General features: G+C 44.8%; 2 protein-coding genes across 2 annotated transcripts in view; both read right to left on the reverse strand.

Moving 5' to 3' along the window:
- The window catches only part of wtip (WT1 interacting protein), a 39212-nt gene extending 33995 nt beyond the window's left edge, over positions 1-5217 (reverse strand). The window contains exons 1-2 of the mRNA XM_034079230.2: positions 3625-5217; positions 2338-2821 (exon numbers count right to left, since the gene is read on the reverse strand). Of these exons, the coding sequence (XP_033935121.1) occupies positions 2338-2821; positions 3625-4629 (1489 nt within the window). The 5' untranslated portion in view covers positions 4630-5217. The remainder of the gene's footprint in view (positions 1-2337; positions 2822-3624) is intronic.
- A 795-nt stretch (positions 5218-6012) lies between these two features.
- sdr42e1 (short chain dehydrogenase/reductase family 42E, member 1) lies at positions 6013-8261 on the reverse strand. Its single transcript, XM_034106346.1, has 3 exons — positions 8161-8261; positions 7679-7755; positions 6013-7385 (listed from the first exon to the last, which is right to left on the reverse strand). Exons 2-3 carry the CDS (start codon positions 7738-7740, stop codon positions 6287-6289), a joined length of 1161 nt encoding a protein of 386 aa, XP_033962237.1. The 5' UTR covers positions 7741-7755; positions 8161-8261; the 3' UTR covers positions 6013-6286.
- Positions 8262-13138: the final 4877 nt, after the last annotated feature.

The raw sequence follows: 13138 nt of genomic DNA on the forward strand, positions 1-13138 counted from the left end.
TATTTTATTACGGTGTCCTTAAAGATTTTTTGTTTTATATTAGATTACTTGTTTTATATGTTTTGTCTGCACCATGACATCAAGTCAAATTCCTCGTATGTGTGAACCTACCTGGCAATAAACCTGATTCTGATCAGGCATTTTCTCAGGTGAGGGGTCTTCGCTATAATTCGAGACCATTTGACGAACCAGAGGCTAATGTAGGCTTAAAAGTAGGATATACAAAAAGTATACATCTAGGGCTGGGCAATACATACATATTATATGATATTGTGATATGAGACAAGATATTGAGTTTGAATATCTAAAACAGTACGAGTGTTGTTTTTCCCCGATTTCAAAGACTACATTATGTCATTTTTATATTTCTATCATTTGTCTTTAATCGCCAAGTCATTCAATCCACTGTACTGATCAGAATTTACCAAAATCCTATCGTGGAAATATTAAATAAAAGCACCAATAGTCAACCCAACAATATCGTTGAAACATCGATAAAGTATTTGGTCAGAAATATCATAATATCTGATTTTCTACAAATGGCTTAGACGTACATACCCACTGCATTGTGTGCATGTCCAGTGTGTACAGTGGGTTGCTGTTGTCCACCAGTCAGCAAGAGTGTGTGTGTGTGTGTGTGTGTGTGTGTGTGTGTGTGTGTGTGTGTGTGTGTGTGGTGTGTGTGTGTGTGTGTGTGTGTGTGTGTGTGTGTGTGTGTGTGTGTGTGTGTGTGTATGACTACTGCCATTATAATTCTGGGCAGGTGATCAGACTTGACCCCCACCAACTATGTCTGGCACGCCAGCCAAGATCGTGTGCCAAGTGTCTGGTGCTGCCCGACTCCCCACTGGCTGGTTAATGAAGGGCTTCGTGGGGGGAGAGAAGACGCGGGGGAGAGAGAGAAGGAGAGGGGGAGAGGATGGGGATTTAGGGGTGGGCCTCCCCTCAATTGCAGGCCTGTATCGGGCCAGCTGTTGATTCACAGCTCCGTCTGCACCACAACAAACACAAGGGCCACACAAGGGCCGTCCCGGGCAAAGTGGGACAAAAAAAAACGGCAAGAAAAATAAAAAAAAGAAGCCTGGCAGTCAATTTCTCCACTGTCGCTACGGAAACAGAGCTGTCTCTATTGGGACTGAGGAGCGTCTGACTATATTCTTCTCTATCTCCCTCCTTTATGCTTTCTCCATTATCTCCCCGCTCATCCCCCCGGCTTCCTCTTCCTCGGTTCGTCCTCCCGCTCTCACCTGCTCTTCTGGAACAAATCAATAGCTGTCTGACTGAGCAAGTGCACTGGCTGTAAAACAAGCCACTGTTCCCAAGGCTGCAGCCATTTGTCTGTCTGCTCATTCAAAAGGTGAGACAGCGACTTCCTCCGCAGGCCTTTCACGCTGCCGGCCAACCACATATATCTCACAGTGAAATGCACCACAATGCTCGATTCCAAGTCCGAAAGAAAAACCAAATCACTGACCACAATCTGTCCTGCAGCCTCCGGAGGATAAACGCATTTACAACAACTCTGCTGTGAATGACCCAAGGGTGTCCTGCAGAACAGAAGGTCCTTTCAGAGAGGTGCAAAGGATAGCTTTGCCAAGATATCAATGAGTGTTTGCCCCCGTAATGCCGCTCTCATCGGCCACAGAGGGACCGGTTAGCAGTAGCGTAGCATTAGCAGGTTGCAAACGGACCATGACAAGAGGACAAACCAAGCTCTATTTGTATTCTAATTACAGTCACCTTGGCTATGAAACAAACAAAGGTAGTGTCTCACGCTACTAGCACAATCCTCAATTGTTGCCAAGGAGCATTCTTCCCATTCAGTGGATTTAAACGTGCTCACCTGGAAACCTCATTTTGGGACCTTGTTTGGGATTTTTAAACCAGCAGGAGGGTTTCCTTTCAAAGCAACAATGCGCGGGTCGGACAGGTACACGTGTGCAGGGACGGAGGAGAAGAAGGAGTCAGAGCATCTGAGCAGAGGCTTTGAGGCGGAGCGAAACACATCGGTGTGACTAATGTGGAGCAAAGGAGTTCTTTGACATCAAGCAGGTGCCACAGTTGATAATAAAGCAACTTCGAAGCTCAGTCGAATTACTACTCAGACACCCATTTTCATAAATCACCTCTTAGTCGATGGAAAACCGTATTCAACATGTACAATGCTCCGTACTCCTCATGTGATCTAAGGGCCACTTTCTGCACACAATACAGTTTTATAAGGATGTTATCAAGAGAATTCATGTGAAAATCCCTTTAGTTTTTGATTTGCCAACAACACAGCTGTGTGTTCATATCCACGTGCAAGTTTCGACCAAAATAAATCAAAATACCTACCAAAATATTCCTTTTTCATGTGCATCTCTAACTCCTTCTCCAGCTCCAGGGTGAGGGCCTCCAGCCTCCGCTCCGCCTGGCTGGGCCCGCTCTCCCTGCTGGGGGTCACCTGGTAGGGCATCTTAAACCTCTGGCTGGAAGCTGTCTTTGTCGCCACTCCGTAACAAAACGACGACGGAGCCCCCGCGATCATCTCCACTGTCCCTGCCTGCTGGGGGGCCTGCTGCTGGGGCTCCGGCACCGCAGAGAGCCCCTGCAGGTGGATCCGGTTCTGGATCCCGTTGGAGTCTCCATACTCCTGCAGCAGCGTGTCCTCGTGCAGACCGCTGCCCAGCATGGAGGACCGGGGGGAGGGCAGCTGCAGGTCTGGGTAGGTGCTCATAGACCCCCTGGAGCTGCGGGAGCTCCTGGAGCTGTGGCTGGAGATGCTGGACCGGGGGCTCACCACGCAGTTTGCAGAAGTCCCGGGTCTGGCACTCCCGTCCTATCAAAGATTCAAAGGCTTTATTGACATATGAACTGTAGCTACAGTGTAGTTATGGCAAAGTCCCACGCTTCTCCAACAATAGAACATCAATATATCAAAGACATGACTTATAAATAGTGCAAGAGGAAACTGAGTAGAAATTAAATGTGCAAGATTACGTTGCAAAACCCATGTGCAAGTAGAGCAGGAGAAGTGAAGTATATACAATATGTCAAATCAAATACAATTAGCTAAATGTGGCAGAGAACTTCAGCCCACTTTCCAAGCCTCAAGGATCCTTCTCAGGACATTATGCCACCTGCCACCGTTCTGTATTTGTTTTTAATACAACGGATATTTTAATGTAACCATGAAGAACAAAGCCCTCTGTATTTCTATAAGAATGCAACCGAGTCATTTTGATATGCAATTTCCCTTTTTGTGTGCATGTATTGTAAGTTGTACTGTGAGTGTTGTTTTATGTTATTGCCAGTGCCAAAGACAAGTTTCCATTATATGTATTCTGAATCTGAATGTTGCAGATTCAATGTGGTCAATGTCAAAATAGAATCAGATAAGCAAGGGCAGAATGTACAAATTAATACTTCAAAAAAAAATAATACAAATAGCGCAAGGAAGAAACTGAGTAGAAATGAAATAGTGCAAAATAAAGTTGCAAGACCAATGTGCAGGTAATGCAGAAGTGAAAAATATACATGTCAAATAAATTGTTGCACGTGACCAAGTACATGTAGGACTCTAATTGCACGTAAAACAGAATCAGATCAACAAGAACAGAATGTCAAATTAAAGTGAAATACCTGGCTGCAGATGCTCGACCGAGGGCTGGCCAGAGGGGCTCCGTGTAGAATCGCCCCCTCCAGGTCATGGTTGCCCGAGGGCCCGTACCGTGAGTCCGAGTAACTGGACCGGGGGCTGGTGGTGAAGGAGTACTGGCTGGCCGTGCTGGACCGGGGGCTCGCGTGCCTCTGGTCGTAGCCCATGCTGATGCCACTGGTTCTGTTGCTGCTGGGTTTGCTGCAGCAGTCGCAGCTGTTGAGGCTGGCCCGCGGGCTGGAGTGTTTGCTGGTGTCGCTGGCGGTGCTTGCATAGCTGGATCTGGGGCTTTGCACACCCTCACAGTGCACTAAACTCGACCTGGGGCTGGTGTACCTGTCCTGGCCCGGCACCACCAGACTAGTGCGCGGGCTGCTGAGGCTCGACCTCGGGCTCGCATGCTTGCTCTGCTCCTGGGAGGACAGGGACGATGCTAGGCTGGACCGGGGGCTGGTGGGGTTGTATCTCCCGTCGTGGCTGCTGGTGATGCAGACGCTGTTGCACCTGTTGCCGGGCACTGCAGCCGGTTTGTTGAGAGGCACGCCGTCGAAGGTGGACCCGGTGCTGTACCTGTGGCCCTGCACCTCCAGAGAGTACCTCCGGTGCCTCTCTGAAGCCCCGGTGTAGCACGGCAGAGCCACTTCGGATTTGGTGCAGCAGCCCTCGTCTGCGTAACCCGCGTCTCTCTGCGGGGCACAGAAATCCGCCGGCACGGTCCGGCTGCAGTTGACCGGGCGCACCGGAGCCGCCGTGTACACTTTATTCCCAGTCGTGAAATTCTCCACGGTGTGATGCTGCTGGTGCAACACAGAGGTGCCATTCATTGGCTTACTTTTATGCTCTGCTACCGCCGGAGCAGAAAAGTCTAAATCGGGGTTAATCACCAAGTCTCTCCTCGCATACATCCCGTCTTTATACGCATCGTACAGGGAAAGATCCTCCATCAGCTTGCTGGCCCGGAGTCCCAGATCCTCCTGGTAGTGCTCCATGTTGAACAAGTTGAGAGTGTGCTCCGCTCCGCAGACTAGCGAGCACCGCGGAGCACTAATTGCATTTCACATGGAAATCAAAACAAAACGCCGCGGTACAGCCGTCGCTCATTTACAAAGAAATAAACCTCCAACGCAGTCCATAAACCTCCACCGTGTGCCGCATCGTCTTCGTGTGCTTTGCCCCCTTCGCCGAAGAAACAAACTCTTTCTCACAGTTTCCAGCCGACAGGGATACGTTTGTCAACTTCAGTTTTTGTTAAGTTGAAAGGTCTTTACAGTCAATGGCGCGCTGCGCGGAGGAATTTACCCTTGTTGGTTTTTCCTCTAGTTTCGCGTACGATCCCTTTGCCTCAAATCAAAGTAGCCAGGATAATCGGAGACGCCTTAAATATCCGTTGTATGTAAGTCTGAGCCCGGTACGCGTGCTGGAACCTAAATAAAACAGCGTTTTACACAGGGGACTCGTTTGCGTAAAAGGAATGCGGGGATGAAGACAGGATGCGCTGCGCCTCTCTGGAATGTGGTTAATGCTGCAGAGAAACAATGATTGCGACCAACTCAGCAAGGGGCTGCCGGCTCTGAAAAGAGAATAGTTTAGAGAGAAGGGGACGTCTGCATTCATCCCAGGCAGACTCAAATACCGCTCAAAGCACGCCTCACCTGGTCCGACTCCTTTTACACCAGGAATAATCTGCAGGGACTTTGAACAAGGAGGGAAAGGCTATTTATATATACACTCAAGTTTATCCAAACAAATGTAAGTGCAATGATATAAAGATTCCCAGAGCACCATAACTCGAGTGCATACGATCCAGATGAATATGTGTATTATCAAATCAGAATTATTTGTATTGCAAAGTAGGTTTGCACAGGGAAGATGCTTTGGTGTGGAATGTGCAAGAACACAAAGACAACATTTGATTTAAAATGGTATAAAAACTATCATGATAAAAAAAATTGATTTAATTAAATAAAAACAGGAAATATAAATAAAAAATCCGTACGTATGTGAAGTAGATCTGAATGTAAAAGTGGTAGAGCTGTGCCAAGTATTTAAAGAATATGAAGATGTCTGCAACAAAGCGAAGAACACAAAGGACACATAGCAAAGGATTATTCTGTTTGTAAAGGGCGACACAAATGTATTCCACGTTGAGTAGAACTAAACTGATTGCAGAGCAAGGATCATTCACAAAAGGAAACTACATAAAAAGCTGTGGAAAGAAATGTTTGTCCATGATAACAAATGGAGGTCATGTTTAACTTTGTATTTGGTCAATTATTCCTGTGAGATATAAAGATATAAAGATAATACGTCAGGATGCTAAAACACCGCTTACCTGTTTACAGAACATTTAAAAACCACCAGGAATGCAGGTATAGTTTTCAGAACATTCCTTTGTATTTGATTTATTACAGCTCCACAAATGCAGCATTAAAAACATGTCTGTATTATTGGAGGTAGTATTTCTAACAGCAGCATATAGGACGTTAAATGACTTTACAGTCCAGAGACCATTGACTCATGTTCACATGTGTTGGCTGTATAAAAAGGTGTGTTTAAGTCTGAAGTACCTGCCATGTACCGACTGATCATGTAATCAAACGTGTCCGTGGACCTTAAGACGTCCGATTGGTTTTATTTAGCTGCTTATCAACTGCCAACAAATGGAAGAAAAGACAGAGCCACGGCAACAAGGGCGGCACAAACCAGGAAGTCCAGTATCAATCGACCGAAGACGGAGCTTTGATATTTCTTCCCGTGGCCTCTGCTTCTGAACCACCGCACCACCTCATCCAGGTTGTACTCCCGGGGCTCATAACCGAGCTCCTCCCTGGCTTTGGCCATGCTGAAGTAATGCGTCACGCCGGTCTTATACACCTCGGTACGTGTCAACAGGGGCTGGAAGTTATAGACGGGGCCGACGAGGAGGTGAATCATCTCTGTGAGGAAGGCCGCAAAGTAGACGAGAGAGACGGGAAGGCGCAGCTTGGGGAAAGGATACCCTAAACCCTCGACTAGAGGTCTGAAGAACTCAAAGTTGTTGACGGGCCTGCCATCTGAGATGAAGTAGGCCTGGCCAGAAGATCGGTGCCGCTTCTCCGAGGTCAGAGCCTCTGCCGCGAGCTCATGGGCAGACACCAGGTTGTCCACGTGCACAAACTCCACCAAACTCTTCGGATCTCCGTACACAAACCTGAAGATCCCCTTCTCTACGTAGCCAACTATCCGGGGCAGGTGCCTCTGCTCGCCCGGCCCGTAGATCCCTGCAGGACGCAGAGCGCAGCTTCTCAGCACCCCGGCACCTTCCTTCAGAGCTGTGCCGTTAGCTTTCAGCACTGCCATCTCCGCCAGAGACTTGGTTCTGGAGTAGTGGTCGGGGTGGAGGTGCAAAGGGAGATAAGGGAGGCTTTCATCCCCGTTCTCGATCACTTGGCCCCCGAACACCACGTTATAGGTGCTGGTGTAGACGAGCCGGGACACTCCGTGCTCAATGCAGGCCTGCAGGACGTTCTGCGTGCCCTGAACGTTCACCGCCTCGATCAGGTGCCGGTTCAGCTGCTCCCTGCCAGACATGCCATAGGAGGCCAGGTGGAACACACAGTCTGCACCAGCCATGGCCTTCTCAACTTGTGCATACTCACGAATATCTCCTTGAACAAACACGATGTCCTCTGGCAGCTCTTGCTTTGGAGAGATTGTGTCGAACAGGATGATTTTGGCTCCTTTTGTATGCAGGGAGCATGCCAGGCTGCAGGGGAAACACATGATGTAATATGAACCTATCGATGCACAACAAGTCCTTATTTAAAATCACAAGTGCACAAAATACATCATAAATAAGAAGAAATGGCATGCATCTCCACTAGTTAAACCAACCACAGGTATGTAACATTAGATTACATCTAAAAATAATAACTGATGCAATAGCGCCACCTTGTTGTGGTAAAGCAGTGTAACAGCACAGAGACACTGAAGCCATTACTTTGTTTACTGACAGTGAATTATGCGAACTTTTTTTGTAATAAAGAAAGTTGTTCTTACCGATAACCCAAATAGCCACATCCCCCAGTTATCAAACACGTGTCTGTTCGTGCATGTGTCATTGCAGGAGGAAGAATCTGTGTGTTTCAAACAGATTGGGTTATGCACAATTGAATAACAACAAAGTATACTTACATGTTTAGAAAGAACATGTGAAAACAACATGGTTAAAGTAAAAAAATAATACAGTTACAAACAAAGAAACAACAAAATAAAAGCTGCAAAGTTGACGTTACCTGACCTGCAGTCTGCAGGCTGACTCAACGGACAATACTTGAATACATGTGCATGTTATGTTATAAACTCAATGCATAAACGTTACCTGCCACAGCTATTTTCAATAAGGGGTTATTCAAGATGCCATGCCTCAAACTGTTCTACAAACTAGCTTAAGTGTGCTACATGCTCGTACAGTAATTTAAATCAAAACCCATGTTGTATTATAAACTAAATAAATGCACGTGTTTACTGTTGGTACCAACCTGATCATACGCTGAGTAGAAAAAGAGGCAAATGTGAGTTGAATATCACGTTTTTAAAACTGTACTACAAGCCGGCGTGCACTTCCTTGGTCCGTGCTGTACGTGCTTATGTTACGTAATGTACGTAAATAACATCGAGCATCTGCGTCAAGTTTACGTAAAGGCAGAAAAATACCTAATATAAAATAAGTTTTTCAATGCATTTTTTGCGATGCGAACATTCACAGCGAAAATGAATGATTTTTAAATAATTTTATATTTTATAATCGTACAATTAACGTGTGATTAAATGTTTAGCATTTGGAATCTCTCATCGAATGCATTCTCATTTCGGTGTCCGCCGATTGTGCTTTTACTTTGAAGGATGTAACCGGAAGCATTAATACAAATACATTAAAGATGCGTTCTGCCAGCAACATGATAACTTCCTGTGTGCAAGTCGTGCCTTCAGAATAAAAGCAGAGACATTTAAAAAATACATTTTAAATTGTAATGTAGTACAATTTTGTTTAACTAATACAACGAAACATCTTATTGCTAATTGGTAATGAAAAGCCATAATAAACGTCATTACGTCAAGTCACTGGCACTACTAGTCATGGGCGTCACTTTGTTAGAAAAAGAGGTGGGGACCATTTTCCAGATTTAACATCAGCATAGCAGAAGACAACCGATGTTCTCCTAACCATCTTTGTTGCATTGCATGTATGAAAAGAGTGTAATGCTTGCAACATTCCAATAAAGTTTGAAACAAATTAAATATCGTAAGTATTGGGGAAATATTTTCCAAGGCCCATAACTTTGAGCCAGTTTGTCAGTTTAAACTGTCCTGACTGAGCCCAGGCACCTGCGACCTTGGCTGCTGGGCTCTCAGTGTTTTGTCTCCCTCTTCCTGTGGTGTTATGATTATATCTTGTTATGCACAATGCTGATTATTCTCTCTGAACTAGCTAAATACATGGGTCTGCGGTAGAGTTCTTCAGAATTGATTGTAGCATCTCAACCGTGTGGTCAGATCGTGGCCCGTGACATGTCGTGTGAATTCTCCGGCCGAAGCTCCAAATAAACCGTCAGTGTTTGCCATCAAAGCTCCAGCTCTCCATCGTGTCTCTTAAAGCTTCAGAAGATTCCCCACAGTAATACTCATTTAGGAAAAGTTTTTCCATTCTTCTAAACGATAAAATATATTTGTAATGAAGGTTATAATAAATGAACGAAAGCATGTTTGTAATATGTAGTTATAACATTATAAAAGTCTCGGGGAAAAAACTGAAATCATTATATTAATAATTGTGTTGTGTTCTTTGCACACGTATATCTATGTGCTACTGTTTTGTGTTGTCTTCAAATGTATTTATCATATCAGTGTAAAGTATAAGTGTAATAAAAAGTAAAAAGTAAATTAATAATAAAAAAAGACAAAAGATGTCCCTCCCCCTCCTGCATGAAATACCAATGCATATACTTCTGGACCACCACTGTGTTTTAACTACAATGAACATCCAACTATTGGTCTTTCTTTGATGAGATTTGGATTTAATTATGCCCACAACGAGCACACAGGTGGAGGATAGACCATGACATGAGTACAGCATATATACATGCATAAATACAGGAATAAATAAATAAATACAAGGAAAAATAAATAAACAAATGTATAAATACAAAAATAAAAGTTGAGAATGAAACAGAACACACATTATTATATATCTTTAAAGATCTCCTATAAGTTTAAGGCATATATTATGGGTCTCAGATATATAAAAATGTATAAAAAATAAGATAAGATAAGATCTTTAATTTGTCATTGTACAAGTACAACGCAATTACAATATGAACTCAAGGTGCCAATGCGCAACAACAAGACAATATAAAAACAACAAGACAGTATAAAATCGGCGTGTCTATGATGTGTTTTTCTCAAAATACAAACAGATCATGAATTTTAGACATCGCTCATATCCCTCTATTCCAGCCATGGATGTATAATAAGAACTGGATACAGCGTGGGAGGCGGGGCCTCGTTCATTCCTATGAGAGCTGCTCATTGGCGCATGAAGACAAAATGGCCCAACTTTTGAGAGAGTGAAAGGTCACGCAAGTATTCATATAATCATATAATCCGTTCTTGTTGTGCATCCATGGGTAAAGGTAAAACGCATGTAGTTCTGAACACGTCACATAAAGGTGCCGGGCGGCGCGGTCCCGTGGGTTAGATCCGCGTTCATAATGACGAGGAAAATAACTCAGAATAATGTTATTAGCACATTTTACAACTTGATAATAATAATAATAATATATTTAATTTATATAGCGCTTCTCATCTGCCAAGACAAATCTCGAAGTGCTTCACAACAAGGGATACTGATACGCTTTGAGATAATAAAAGACAAATAATTGTAATAATAATAAGAAATCAAAAAATAAAATATAAAATAGAGTACAAAAATAAAAGTCGGAGATAGCGATACAAATGGCAGTACTCCAGGTGTACCGTGCTCAAAGTTTATTCGAAGGCCTGCCGAAAGAAGAGGGTCTTAAGGCCGGTTTTGAAGACCTCGGTGGAAGGGGCAGATCTCAGCTGATCTGGGAGGGAGTTCCAGAGGCGCGGGGCGAATGAGCAGAAGGCTCGGTCTCCCATTGTTCGGAAGCGTGTGCGGGGGATGTAAAGAAGAGGAGCGTGGCTGGAGCGGAGAGAGCGGGTAGATGTCTGGGTATGAATGAGGTCACAGAGGTATTTTGGGCTTTGTCCATTCAGGGCTCTGTACGTGAGGAGCAGAACCTTGAACTGGATCCTGTAGTGGACTGGGAGCCAGTGTAGTTGTGCAAGTATGGGGGTTATGTGTACCTTTTTGTACCGGTGAGAACTCTGGCTGTGCTGTTCTGGACAAGTTGCAAGCGGTTGATGGATTTGGCTGGGAGACCGGAGAGGAGTGCATTGCAATAGTCTAGTCTTGAGAAGACGAGTGCATGAACCAGTTTTTTGATGTCATCAGTTGAGAGTGAGGGCTTCTGTCGGGAAATGTTTTTCAGGTGAAAGAAGGAGGTCTTGGTGATATGTTTGATGTGGGCTTGGAAAGACAGAGTGGGGTCAAACCTTACACCGAGGTTGGTGACAACGGAGGAGAGAGGAATGAGCTGACCATCAAGGGAGGGGCTGATGTTGGCGGCCTTGGCAAGCTGGTCGGTGGTGCCTATCAGGATTGCCTCCGTCTTGCTGCTGTTGAGCTGAAGGTAGTTGGTGGTCATCCAGGAGCGGATGTCTTCCAGGCAGGTGTTTAGTGTTTGGATAGTGGTGGTATTGGGTTGTGTTTTGATGTAGACCTGAGTGTCGTCGGCATAGCAGTGGAAGTTGATGTTATGTTGTCTGATGATATGACCCAGAGGTAATAGATAGATTAAAAACAGGATCGGCCCCAGCACTGAGCCCTGTGGGACCCCGCATGTCACTGCGGTGTCGTCAGACCTGGAACCCCCCAGAGACACGTGGTACTTCCGGTTGGTGAGGTAGCTTGAGAACCACTTCAGAGCCGTGTCCGTCACCCTGGTGTAGGTCTCGAGGCGGTGGAGGAGGATGGTATGGTCCACTGTGTCGAAAGCCGCACTCAGGTCAAGAAGGACCAGGATGCTGGGAGACCCAGAGTCGGCTGCCATCAGTAGGTCGTTGGCTACTTTTATTAGGGCTGTTTCTGTACTGTGTGCAGGGCGGAAACCTGATTGGAAGGTCTCATACATGTCATTGAGGACCGAATGTTTTTAATAAGGGCTATACAAATGTTCATAGTTTATTTAGTTTAAAACAAATTATCCAACGATTTTCAGACGTCTCTTTCCCAATCTTAGTCAATGGGAAAAAGTCTTTCCGGGCCCAGCGACTGATACGGAAGTGTAGTACCGCCGTTTGGCCACAACGAATATTTTCCTCAGAGTCCGGTGCACTTCCTGGGGGCTTGTGTCACTACCATACTTGTCAACCCTCCCGATTTTCGCGGGAGACTCCCGATTTCATAGCCCTCTTCCGGTTTCCTCCCGGGGTCATTTTTCTCCTGCATTTCTCCCGATTTCTGACAAAATCAGATTTACTTAGGACTGTTTCCACCCCACGGTGGTTTTGAAATGCTCCGGATTTCTGAGGTCTCAAGGTTGGCAAGTATGGTCACTACCCGATCCGCATCCCTACCCGATCCGCACTGCGCATGTGCGAGATGGTCCGCCATATTGGACAACTCCATACGGCAACTCAAATAGGACATTTGACATCTAGACGGCTGCCTGATTTGCCTCGTGCATACGCGAGTCATAAACGTCTCAAATATCTATACAAAAATATTTTGTTATTTTATTTTATTTGAAATAAAATGAAGGACATTCACAGTTAATGTAATTAGATATAAATTATGTATGCCATACATACTGCATACATTCACAGTCAATATTTCTTCAGTATGATAGCTGTCTAACAGAAGTTAAATCCATTTCTCACTTATTCTGACAATGTACTTAACCTAATAAAAGGACACAATAAAAAGATTTGTTAAATAATAGTGAAGTCACGTTGTAATAACAATAACTCATCTCTCTCGGTTCTTTGAGTTTTCTTTTTGTGCTTTGCCAAACGCCACTGTGTCAAGTGTCCTATTTGGGTTGCCGTACGGAGTTGTCCAATATGGTGGACCATCTCGCACATGCGCAATGTGGATCGGGCAGGGATGCAGATCGGGACCGTCACTACCCGAACCGCATCCCTACCCGATCTGTTGCTATTATTTAACTAATCTTTTTATTGTGTCCTTTTATTGGAAAAAACTAAAAATAACAATTGGTCATATTATTAGTCATCAAGTGCTAAAGTCGAATACAGCATTCCTTAGCATTATCTGCTATTGATTTCTCACAGTTTGATACATTGAGATTGATGTCCTAGAGGTGATTGATATGTTTCCATTTCAGCTTCTATGGAACAGGCCTGATCGCTGGG

The sequence above is a fragment of the Pseudochaenichthys georgianus genome, chromosome 3, assembly GCF_902827115.2.
Source record: "Pseudochaenichthys georgianus chromosome 3, fPseGeo1.2, whole genome shotgun sequence".
Lineage (NCBI taxonomy): Eukaryota > Metazoa > Chordata > Actinopteri > Perciformes > Channichthyidae > Pseudochaenichthys > Pseudochaenichthys georgianus.

Coding starts and splice junctions, on each gene's coding strand:
- sdr42e1 (XM_034106346.1), bottom strand. CDS start 7,740: ATGACACATGCACGAACAGACACGTGTTTGATAACTGGGGGATGTGGC. Junction 7,386..7,678: donor TGTGGCTATTTGGGTTATCG/GTAAGAACAACT, acceptor TTTCCCCTGCAG/CCTGGCATGCTCCCTGCATA.